The sequence below is a fragment of the Hyla sarda genome, chromosome 9, assembly GCF_029499605.1.
Source record: "Hyla sarda isolate aHylSar1 chromosome 9, aHylSar1.hap1, whole genome shotgun sequence".
Lineage (NCBI taxonomy): Eukaryota > Metazoa > Chordata > Amphibia > Anura > Hylidae > Hyla > Hyla sarda.
In genome coordinates, this window is record NC_079197.1 from 15,467,818 (window position 1) to 15,480,615 (window position 12,798).

Consider the following 12,798-nt stretch of genomic DNA (forward strand, 5'->3'; position numbering starts at 1 on the left):
CACAGATTGGAGACCACTGGTCTAAACAATGGACATCAGTGGCGTCCAATGGACACCGCTGACTTATAATGTGGTCCTACGGGTTCCATCATGGTGGTCATTCTTTTGAAGGGAACAACAGAACCACCCTTAGAGGCTCTATTTGATGTGAACATGTGTCTTATTTGTGAGACTTTTCTGAGCTAGAGAGGTGCTCAGAGCAGTTGTCACCTTCCATTCCCCTCTCCTCTTAAAGGGGTACTCCGGTGGAAAACTTTTTATTTATTTTTTTATCAACTGGTGCCAGAAAGTTAAACAGATTTGTAAATTACTTCTATCTTAATCCTTCCAATACTTATTAGCTACTGAATACTACAGAGGAAATTATTTTCTTTTTGGAACACAGAGCTCTGTGCTGACATCATGACTACAGTGCTCTCTGCTGACACCTCTGTCCATTTTAAGAACTGTCCAGAGTAGGAGAAAATCCCCATAGAAAACATATGCTGCTCGGGACAGTTCCTAAAATGGACAGAGATGTCAGCAGAGAGCACTGTGGTCATGATGACAGCAGAGAGCTCGGTGTTCCAAAAAGAAAAGAATTTCCTCTGTAGTATTCAGCAGCGAATAAGTACTGGAAGGATTAAGATTTTTTTTTAATAGAAGTAATTTACAAATGTGTTTAACTTTCTGGCACCAGTTGATTTAAAAAAAAAAAAAAAATTAAGTTTTCTGCTGGAGTACCCCTTTAACCCCTTAAGGACTCAGCCCATTTTGGCCTTAAGGACTCAGACAATTTAATTTTTACGTTTTCATTTTTTCCTCCTCGCCTTCTAAAAATCATAACTCTTTTATATTTTCATCCACAGACTAGTATGAGGGCTTGTTTTTTGCGCGACCAGTTGTCCTTTGTAATGACATCACTCATTATATCATAAAATGTATGGCGCAACCAAAAAACACTATTTTTGTGGGGAAATTAAAACGAAAAACGCAATTTTGCTAATTTTGGAAGGTTTTGTTTTCACGCCGTACAATTTCTGGTAAAAATGACATGTGCTCTTTATTCTGAGGGTCAATACGATTAAAATGATACCCATTATTATATACTTTTATATTATTGTTGCGCTTAAAAAAAATCACAAACTTTTTAACCAAATTAGTACGTTTATAATCCCTTTATTTTGATGACCTATAACTTTTTAATTTTTCCGTATAAGCGGCGGTATGGGGGCTCATTTTTTGCGCCATGATCTGTACTTTTTTTTGATACCATATTTGCATATAAAAAACTTTTAATACATTTTTTATAATTTTTTTTTTAATAAAATGTATTAAAAAAGTAGGAATTTTGTACTTTTTAAATTTTTTTTCGTTCACGCCGTTCACCGTACGGGATCATTAACATTTTATTTTAATAGTTCGGACATTTACGCATGCGGTGATACCAAATATGTCTATAAAAAATGTTTTTTACGCTTTTTGGGGGTAAAATAAGAAAAAACGGACGTTTTACTTTTTTATTGGGGGAGGGGATTTTTCACTTTTTTTTTACTTTTACTTTTACATTTTTTTACATTTTTTTTTACACTTGAATAGTCCCCATAGGGGACTATTCATAGCAATACCATGATTGCTAATACTGATCTGTTCTATGTATAGGACATAGAACAGATCAGTATTATCGGTCATCTCCTGCTCTGGTCTGCTCGATCTCAGACCAGAGCAGGAGACGCCGGGAGCCGCACGGAGGAAGGAGAGGGGACCTCCGTGCGGCGTTATGAATGATCGGATCCCCGCAGCAGCGCTGCGGGCGATCCGATCGTTCATTTTAATCGCGAACTGCCGCAGATGCCGGGATCTGTATTGATCCCGGCACCTGAGGGGTTAATGGCGGACGCCCGCGAGATCGCGGGCGTCGGCCATTGCCGGCGGGTCCCTGGCTGCGATCAGCAGCCGGGATCAGCCGCGCATGACACGGGCATCGCTCCGATGCCCGCGGTTATGCTTAGGACGTAAATGTACGTCCTGGTGCGTTAAGTACCACCTCACCAGGACGTACATTTACGTCCTGCGTCCTTAAGGGGTTAAAGCCAGAAAATGATAAAAAAAATGGATCTTCAACAGGCGCTTTAACAGTGTAGAGTAAAGATGAAAATGTTCAAATTCTTATCATAACGATTTATTAGGCACAACGAGCAACGCGTTTCCTGCCCCGTAGCAGGCACTTCATCAGGCAAATGTGCATCCCATGCACCGACTCTGACTCCTACTAAATTTAGATTGGAATGAAAAAAAAAAAAGTAAGTTTAAATGTCCCAATTCACAAAAAGTTATAATTAATGACTTCTCTACTGTAAGAATAAAGACCAATGCATGCAGTGCCTCACGTAACCGCAAAACGAACACGTTAAGTGACCGTGAAGAAGCTTTTCATGTGCTTCACTCTATGGCACACAACGCATAATTTGGAGCGGCAATACTTATACTTTCCATAGTGTTGTGTTCTGCTGTTACAGGGAACCCATGGGTAACCTAGCCTCTCACTGATAAGGGGTTAAGGAAATATGTTTTTTGCAGGACTAAAGACACTTGTATAAGTGAAGGGAATGGAGGGTCAATAGTTCAAGACTGAAGCTGTAAACCATTGGAAAAACTGCTGCCAAACAGCTAAGGCTATAAAAACTTGTAAACTCCGATTGTTAGCTTAAACTTTAATACATTCGCATATTAATACAGAGGAGTCGGGGAGTCGGAAGTACAAAAAATTGCGGAGTCGGAACATTTATCTTCTGACTCCACAGCCCTGGTCCTAACTGTAGACAAGTAATCTGACCATCCGGTCTATAGGTAAGGTTCACTCTGAAGCAAAAGCAGGGTGCCTGCAGAAACACCCGTGCACATGACTGTATAGGACAAAGGTACCCAAAGTTAAAAACAATTTTACACGGCCCCCCTCGACATGTTTCGCTACAGGTCTTTGATCCGAAACGTGTTGGAGTGAAGGGACCCTTTGTCCGAGCTGTTAACTGATTGTGATATCGCCTGATGCGCTTCCCTACCTGCCTTTTCTAGGGATTTTCTATGGAAATATCAATAAACTCTGTATTTTAATTTGCTGGCCTTTTCATTTATTGTGAGATTTGTAAATGACTTCTATTTAAAAATCTTAACCCTTCCAAGTACTTAACAGCTGCTGTATACTACAGAGGAAGTTCTTTTCTTTTTAAACTTCCTTTCTGTCTGATCACAGTGCTCTCTGCTGACACTTCTGTCCGTGTCAGGAACAGTCCTGCGTAGGAGCAAATCTCCATAGCAAACCTCTCCTGCTCTGGACAGTTCCTAAAATAGACAGAGGTGTCTGTGGTCAGACAGAAAGGAAATTCAAAAAGAAAAGAACTTTCTGTGGAGCATATAGCAGTTGATAAGTAGTGGAAGGATTAAGATTTTTAAATAGAAGTAATTTACAAATCTGTTTAACTTTCTGGCACCAGTTGATTTAAAAAAAAAAATAATAAAAAAAAGTTTTCCATCGGAGTACCCCTTTAAAGAGCAAGTACCAAATGAATTACTCAACAGGTAGCGATAGTGAGTAGAGATGAGCGAACTTACAGTAAATTCGATTCGTCACAAACTTCTCGGCTCGGCAGTTGATGACTTTTCCTGTGTAAATTAGTTCAGCTTTCCGGTGGGCTGGAAAAGGTGGATACAGTCCTAGGAAAGAGTCTCCTAGGACTGTATCCACCTTTTCCAGCCCACGGGAGCACCTGAAAGCTGGACTAATTTATGCAGGAAAAGTCATCAACTGCTGAGCCGAGAAGTTTGTGACAAATCGAATTTACTGTAAGTTCGCTCATCTCTAATAGTGAGCACAGGAAGAATTTATTTTATTTATTTGTCCACATTTCAGATAGCCGATCGGCAGCTGGAGGTCACTTTGGTGTTTGAGGACGACGTGCGCTTTGAATCCTATTTCAAGCGGAAGATGATCCGCCTTCTGAATGACGTCCGCGCCGCCAAACTCGAATGGGATCTGATGTAAGGGGGCGGTATGACGGGAGCGGAGTACCTGGTGGTTGTGGGTAGGAACTGACTAGCCTTCCTCTTACAGATACATAGGCCGGAAACAAGTGACCACCGATCCCGAGAAGCCGGTGGAGAACGTGAGGAACCTGGTGGAAGCCGATTACTCCTATTGGACCCTGTGTTACATGATCTCCTTGCGGGGGGCCCAGAAGCTGGTGAATGCGGAGCCCTTGTCTAAGATGCTCCCGGTAGATGAGTTCCTGCCCATTATGTCAGACACACATCCAAAGTAAGTGCCAGTTGTGTAGCGTCCCCTGTGCCCATGCACCCAATGCCCCTAATACCTACTATGTCTCTACTATATCACAGTGAGGGATACAAAGGTCACTTTCTCAACCGGGATCTGAAGGTTTTCTCTGTGAATCCTCTCCTGGTTTACCCGACCCATTACACCGGCGAGCCCAGCTGGTTGAGCGACACCGAGACGTCCACGCTCTGGGATGATGACAACGTACGGACAGACTGGAGCGGATCGCAGAAGACCCTCAAGGACTCTCGGGGGAACATGCCTCAGGGGCTGCAGTCTACATCGCGGGACGAGCTGTGATCCTGCCGCACGGGAAAGGGTCGCCGCCCGCAGAGATGGAACGTCGGAGAAACTGCGCAAGAACCCTTTTCACGTTGCTCCCCCTGCTGGCAGAGAGCTCGAAAGCACATTATCCGTCCATCTTGAAGTACGGTTCATAAAATTGAGTGTATTTTAGACTTTAAATACGTCAATTTCGTCAGCTGATATTCCTATATGGGGTTAGGGCAGAGGGTCCGCTGTATCCGCCATGCTCTGGCTCAGTGTTTCCCAACCAGGACGCCCCCAGCTGTTGCAAAACAACAACTCCCAGCATGCCCGGACAGCCGTTGGCTGTCCGGGCATGCTGGGAGTTGTAGTTTTGCAACAGCTGGAGGCACGCTTGTTGGAAAACACCACTCTGCCATAACCCTTTATGGGTATCTCATACACTTTTTTTTCCATCCCCCAACCCCACCCCACCTGTTTTTTGGGGTATAGTCCAGGCCTACAAGGGAAGGGGGCAGGTTGGATGGAGTCCGAACAATAGACATAACTGGAGTTTATCTGTTTACAAGCCTCATGGTAGCATTACTGTAAATACATGGATTCTATGTGGGCGCGGGAATAGTTTTGTGTACTATAAGTCGGTATTAACTTACCTTACAGAATTAATTTAGCTTTATTTAGCTGTCAGGGACCTAATATATTTGACCAATATTAAAGAGCTTTTTTTATATAGTTATGTCTGTTTCTGGGCAAGCTGGGTGACACCAACATGGATGAAGACATCAATGACATGGCCTGAGATCCAGCTTGTCCAGATTCCTGAATGGTGACGCATGTATTACTCCTTTCTAATCTATCAAGGCAGATTTGCCATCATGACTTAGGCCGGGTTCAGACTTAAAAAAAAAAAAAGTCACGGGCGGAATTACGTTTAGAAATTCCACTTAAATATTCCGGTTCTGTCAACTATGGAATTTCCGTAGCTTAAATTCTGCCACTGAAACAGGGATCTTAGCTTATTCTTTCTGCGGAATACATTGCCGTCTACAGAGATCGGCAGACCTGTCAATTATTTCTGCGGAATCCGCTCGGAAATGCATTGCCGTCTATGAAAATGGCGCATTAAGTCACCAGTCGGCGCCTGCTGCCCATGGAATGTCCGGCTGTGTGAATGCGTCCTAGTAGCAAGGATGTCATTGTTGCCCATGGCAACCAATCACAGCTCAGGTTTCAGTTTTCAAACAGCTCTGGTAAAATGAAAGCTGAGCTCTGATTGGTTGCTATGGACAACAATGACTTTTTTTTTTTTTTCGGACAGCTTAATTAAACCAGGCCCAAATTGTGTCAGACTCCGCCTCCCCAATCCCTGCATTTAGCCTTAAAGGAGTAGTCCAGCTTACAAAACTGTATAGGATAGGGGATAAGTGTCAGATCATGGGGGTGGGCGTGGGTTTTAGGTGGTAGATCCGACTGCTGGGACCCCCTGCAATCTCCTGCCTGGCTCTCCTCCCATGACTGGAGCTGTGCACGAAGCAGTGGTCAACACGCCCCCTCCATTCATCTCTATAGGAGATACCTGAGTACATAGCTTCGGTTCGTGCCGACCCCTGCTCCTTGCAGGAGGAGATCTGGGGCACCGGGCAGGAGATCGCGGGGTGTCCTGGTGGCCGGATCCCTTACATCGATCTGACAAAAAGAAGAGGGGATACATTTTTCTAAGCTAGATAACCCCTTTAAGGGCATCTTCATTTTGATGGAGTGTTCTTTTAAAGGATAAATCTCATGCTAGAAAACGTATCCCCTATCCGGGGGGATCCGAGCGCTGGGGCCCCCCCACCATCTCCTGTACGGAGCCCCTTTGCTTTAGTACAGGAGAACGTCACGACCCCTACACGAAGCAGAGGTCGCCACACCCCCTCCATAAAGCTCTATGGTAGAGATGAAGATTGCCAAACGGCTCTCCCATAGGACTATATGGAGGGGGCAGGGGGGGGGCGTGACCCGCTCCCGTGCTACAGCACAGGGACTCCGAACAGGAGATCGTGGGGGGCCCCAGTGCTCGGACACCCCACATTCTAAAACGTATCCCCTATCTGAAGGAAGTTTCCTAGCATGAGACTTCTCCTTTAATCTAGAATCACTACAATATTGTCCACATCTAGAATTATCAGCCGTCTCCAACCTCCAGCCCTCTAGCTGTTGTGAAACTACAGGTGTTTTCAGGGCATGCTGGGAGTAGTAGTAGTTCTAAAACAGATGAAGAGCCACAGGATGGAGACCATTGATTACATTGTAAGGGTGAGGTCACACGTAGCGTATACACAGCGTATTTCACACTGCACAAAATCCGCTGCGCAGCAGGAAATACTCTGCGTATTCTCCTATGAATAGACACACATGGCTACCCGCGCGAGGTTCTGAGGCGCGCCCAGCACGCCCACGTGACTATGATGCACAGGCTGCTGCGAGTAGCCCTGTGTGTCTGCTCATAGTAAAATAAGAAGCATGTGAAATATGCATATACGCAATATGTGACCCTACACTAAGGAAGTGTTTCCCAACCAGGGTGCCTGTGGCTGTTGCAAAACTACAACTCCCAGCATGCCCGGACAGCCAACGATTGTCTGGGCATGCTGGGAGATGTAGTGTTTGTCTGGATCTAAAGTATAACTCATTTTAGTCCACCTAAGCCAGTGTTACCAAACCAGTGTGTCTCCAGCTGTTGCAAAACTAAAACTACCAGCATGCCCGGACAGCCAACGGTCGTCTGGGCATGCTGGGAGATGTAGTGTTTGTCTGGATCTAAAGTATAGATCATTTTAGTCCACCTAAGCCAGTGTTACCCAACCATTGTGTCTCCAGCTGTTTAAAAACTACAACTCCCAGCATGCCCGGACAGCCAACAGTTGTCTGGGCATGCTGGGAGATGTAGTGTTTGTCTGGATCTAAAGTATAGCTCATTTTAGTCCGCCTAAGCCAGTGTTACCCAACCAGTGTGTCTCCAGCTGTTGCAAAACTACAACTCCCAGCATGTCCGGACAGCCAATGGTTGTCTGGGCATGCTGGGAGGTGTAGTGTTTGTCTGGATCTAAAGTATAGCTCATTTTAGTCCACCTAAGCCAGTGTTACCCAACCAGTGTGTCTCCAGCTGTTGCAAAACTACAACTCCCTGCATGCCCGGACAGCCGTTGGCTGTCCGGGCATGCTGGGAGTTGTAGTTTTGCAACAGCAGGAGACAACCTGGTTGCGAAACACTGTGGTAAAGGTTTGATCTGAGACTATCTCAACATAGTTAATTTGTCAGGCGGCAAAACGACACACAGTGAATTAATGCAATGTACAGTAAAGAGCGCGTGGTCCTGCTGCATAGTAATTGGCACCCTACCGCTACATCTGAACCCGGCCTAAAACTACAACAGGGTATGTACAGTACTGACCTGGAAGGACTATGCTGGCAGTGACAGTCTTGCTTTTTCTCAGTACAAATTCACTGGTTACACATAACACGGGACCACTCAGGTTTGTGATATTTCCTTGTAAATAAAAAAGTTTATGTACATGATACGGCTTGCATCAATTTGTTCAGGGCAGATTGTGTTAGTATAAGGCTGTGTTCACACAATGTAAAACAAGACTTAAAGGGGATATCCAGAAAGTTAAACAGATTTGTAAATTACTTCTATAAAAAAAAAAAATCCTAATCCTTTCAGTACTTATGAGCTGCTGAAGTTGAGTCGTTCTTTTCTGTCTAAGTGCTCTCTGATGACACCTGTCTCGGGAACTGTCCAGAGTAGAAGCAAATCCCCATAGCAAATCCTCTTCTACTCTGTGCAGTTCCAGAGACGAGCAGAGATGTCAGCAGAGAGCACTATTGCCAGACAGAAAAGAACAACTCATCTTCAGCAGCGGATAATTATTGGAAGGATTAAGATTTTTTAATAGAAGTCATTTACAAATCTCCAGAAAGAATGAAGATGCACTCACCACGCCCTGTAGCAGGTAACTTTTTTTATTGCCATGTAACTTCAAGCAGAATCCATGCAGCCAATGTGAGGAGTATGTGCAGGACGCTGCAAACGTCTAAGGTGTTAAACAAATCTGTTTAACTTTCTGGAGCCAGTTGATATAAAAAATAAAAAAAAAAAAAAAAATTTCCCCTAGAATACCCCTTTAAATAAAAAAAATAAAAAAAACACATTTCCAAAAATTTAGTTCAAATCACAGACTTAAAGGGATCTGAATAGGTGATCCTATCTACACAGGAAAACCTTTACTTTACTTGGGGGTTTGAGTGGTGATCACATGTCCTGCCAGGGCTCCATATGTATGGCTGCAACTGAGCTGGGCTAAAACAAGTTACACTGCAGGAATATTTCTGGTGAGTTAGCATTTCATGTAAAAAAAAACAAAAAAGAACTATAATTCTGAAGTGCTTCTTTAAAGGAGAACCCCATCAAAAATTAAAGGGGTTATCCAGGAAATGTTGTTATATATCAACTGGCTCCAGAAAGTTAAACAGATTTGTAAATTACTTCTATTAAAGAATCTTAATCCTTTCAGTATTTATGAGCTTCTGAAGTTGAGTGGTTCTTTTTTGTCTAAGTGATCTCTGATGACATGTGTCTCCGGAACCGCCCAGTTTAGAAGAGGTTTGCTATGGGGATTTTCTTCTAAACTGGGCGGTTCCCGAGACACGTGTCATCAGAGAGCACTTACAAAAGAACAACTCAACTTCAGAAGCTCATAAGTACTGAAAGGATTAAGATTTTTTAATAGAAGTAATTTACAAATCTGTTTAACTTTCTGGAGCCAGTTGATATAGATAGATAGATATAGATATATATAAAGTTTTTTCCTGGAATACCCCTTTAACTTATCCCCTATTAACTTATCCAAGCTCCAGATCCGGGTCCTCAGTGAGGAGCGTGTGTCGTCTACCGTAAACGTCACGCGCTCCATTCATTTCTATGGGAGTGCCCGAGAGCTGTCTTTTTCCCCCGTCTTTTCGGCGCTCCCATAGAAATGGCTAGAGCACGTACCGTCTACTGAACACCGGGTCCCGTCCTGGAGTTAAAAGGAGGGGGTGTCCCAGCGGTCGGACCCCCCTGTGCTCAGCTGCCTATCCCTTATACTGTGGATAGAGGATAAGTTAATTTTTGTCAGAGATCTCCTTTAAGACTGAGTTGCATAGCTGGTGACAGCCACTGGAGAAGGGTGGCGCTGTTTCTATAATAAAAAAAATATATATAATAATTGTGCTATTTGTGCTTTTTCGTGAAAGTCAAAATGTTATAAAGTAAAAAAAAAAAGAAAAAATAATTAATTCTGCTGAAGTGGCATGTTTCTTGCCGGGAAGCGCATCGTCTCGGCGCGGAGCGTTAATTAGAGTTTACATTCATTATCAACTAATGAAAGCAAATCAGAAATCTGGACGGATTCCAGTCCTCCGGAGCCGCACTTGGCTACCGACGCGGCATGTGCAGAAGGAGGAAGATTTACTAATTGGGGAACCCCGCTGGGCAGCCGAGGAGGAACCCCGCTATTCTGTTTAACAAGCTGTCGGGAATTCATGACCCATCCCGAGGTCCGGGCCGGTAACTGAGATCGTTCTGAACCCCTGATTAGAGATGAGCGAACTTACTGTAAATTCGATTCGTCACGAACTTCTCGGCTCGGCAGTTGATGACTTTTCCTGCATAAATTAGTTCAGCTTTCAGGTGCTCCCGTGGGCTGGAAAAGGTGGATACAGTCCTAGGAGACTCTTTCCTAGGACTGTATCCACCTTTTCCAGCCCACCGGAGCACCTGAAAGCTGAACTAATTTATGCAGGATAAGTCATCAACTGCCGAGCCGAGAAGTTTGTGACGAATCAAATTTACTGTAAGTTCGCTCATCTCTACCCCTGATACTTGTTACAGCGACACAATACATAAAGGTATATGTCAGTGTTTCCCAAGTGGGGTGCCTCCAGCTGTTGCAAAACTACAACTTCCAGCATGCCCGGACAGCCGTTGGCTGTCCGGGCATGCTGGGAGTTGTAGTTTTGCAACAGCTTGAAGCACCCTGGCTGGGAAATAGTTGTTTAGTAGAGAACAACCTGCCCGGGTCATTCACAGGCCCAGCACGTAGCTGGATACAATTCGCATCTGGTCATTGCAATATAAGGGCCCGGAATTGCGATTTTATGTGTAGCGGGCCCTTCCAAAATAGTCAGCACTAGGACCATGTAGACATGAGCCATCCCCATCGACGGCGATGCAATCTGTGCGGGATTCCGTAAAAAAAAAAAAATAGGCCAGCGGAATCCCATTAAAAATATTGGAAGGCTGCTGCGCAGGAATTTCCAAGTGGAAATCCGAAGTGTGAATGGGTTCTAAGGGGAAGACTAGTCAAAACCTGTGTAGAGGAAGAGCGGTGCAGTTGCCCATAGCAACCAATCAGACGGCTTCTTTCATTTTTCAGAGGCCTTTTGAAAAATGAAAGAAGCAATCTGGTTGCCATGGGCAACTGCACCGCTCTTCCTCTGCACAGGTTTTGATAAATCTCGGTGCGTTCATACACACAGAATTTGTGCAGGAAAAGTCATCAACTGCCAAGCCGAGAAGTTCGTGACGAATCGAATTTACTGTAAGTTCGCTCATCTCTAGTAGTAATAGTAGTACTGCAGTCTTAGACATGTATCCCCCATCCGATCGTGGGGGGTCCGACCGCTGGGACCCCGCAATCTCCCCTACGGGGATCCGGCATTGCTGCGGCAGTGCGCCTCTCTATAGAGGACAATGCATTGCAGACCAATGGGAGGCTGCTGCACCGTATTTTCCAAGCAGATTTCAACTCAGAAAATATGTAGTGTGAATGGGCCCTTGCAGTGCACACCGCAAGGAATGAGAAGTTAAAAATGTATCCTTTTTTTTTTTTTTTTTTTTTTTTTTTTAAACCGTATACGGGTTAAAATGTGTACACACGTTTTGATGCAGTTTGGTAAGGTTTTGAGGAATCAGTTCTTCATCAAAAACCTGATACGCGAAATGCATTACAAAAACGTGGTGTGAATGCAGCCTTAGTTCAGACGAGCGGATATACGGGTATTTTACGGTGCGGATCCGCCGCTGAAGGACCTCCTATATGCTGGCTTTACATGTGCCTGCTCGGAGTGGCAATACGCCGCTACGTGCAGACACACTGAAACGATGTGTGAGTCGCTGCGCATGCGCGGTGTACTCGCACACATCACGGCCGCTCCTCCTGATAAATGAGCCAGGCTGAGAGCTTACGCGATGTGCGAGTATACTGCGTATTGCCGCTCCGAGCAGGCACATGTAAAGGCAGCATATAGGAGGTCCTTCAGCGGCGGATCCGCGCTGAAAATCCGCGCTGAAAATCCGCTAGTCTGAACGTACCCTAAGCCTGGGTTAACACCACGTTTTTGCAATACAGTTCCCGTATACGGAACCGTATTGAAAACCGTATGCCAAACGATTTATCAGGTTGTGTCCGTTTTGCATCTTATACGGTTTGTCCGTTTTTTTCCTGTACCCAAACAGGTGGAAACCCGTATGGAAACTGTATACGTTTTTTTTTTTTACATGGGAACCGTACAGAACCATATGTGCGTACGGTACCATCCGCTTTGCACCATACGGTTTTTAACTTTGCTCAGTTTTTTTCTTGGAATTTCAATCAATCAAGTGAAACTTTATTCATAATGGAGTGAAAAGTTAGAAACTTATATTTTTGAAACCGTATACGGATTAAAATTTGTACACACGTTTTGATACAGTTTAGTCCGGTTTTGAGAAATCCGTTTTATCAAAAACCTGATACGGGAACTGTACTGCAAAAACGTGGTGTGGACCCAAATATGCATCAAACACAGTATATGGGTTTATATGCTAAGGCTAGGTTCACACCAATTAGTGCACCACGTGACAAAACCGTTGCGTTTTTTTTTTTTTTTGTATTTCTCTTTCATGCAGATTTTTTATTTTTTTTTCTTCACCAGTGAAAACTGCACAGCACTAGCAAAACCGCGGCAATATTCGGTAACGCATGTGGCAAACCTGTCATGCGGTAATTGCGAGCAGTCTGACACGGTACCGCGTCGTGTAAATCCTGGTTTATGTCAGCGGCCCGTCACGTGACCAGAATTGATGCTTTAGCCGCGTCTCCCGCTGCCAGCACAGCATTCTGCATGGTAAGCCACGCCCAGCAGCGAGAAC

At 44.5% G+C, this 12,798-nt stretch overlaps 1 protein-coding gene across 2 annotated transcripts in view; it reads left to right on the forward strand.

The window, feature by feature from the left end:
* The window catches only part of CERCAM (cerebral endothelial cell adhesion molecule), a 63,263-nt gene extending 55,209 nt beyond the window's left edge, over positions 1–8,054 (forward strand). For both annotated transcript variants that reach the window (XM_056537747.1, XM_056537746.1), the window contains exons 10-12: positions 3,890–4,017; positions 4,091–4,294; positions 4,375–8,054. In XM_056537747.1, coding sequence (XP_056393722.1) covers positions 3,890–4,017; positions 4,091–4,294; positions 4,375–4,612 — 570 coding nt within the window. In that variant the 3' untranslated portion in view covers positions 4,613–8,054. The remainder of the gene's footprint in view (positions 1–3,889; positions 4,018–4,090; positions 4,295–4,374) is intronic.
* Positions 8,055–12,798: the final 4,744 nt, after the last annotated feature.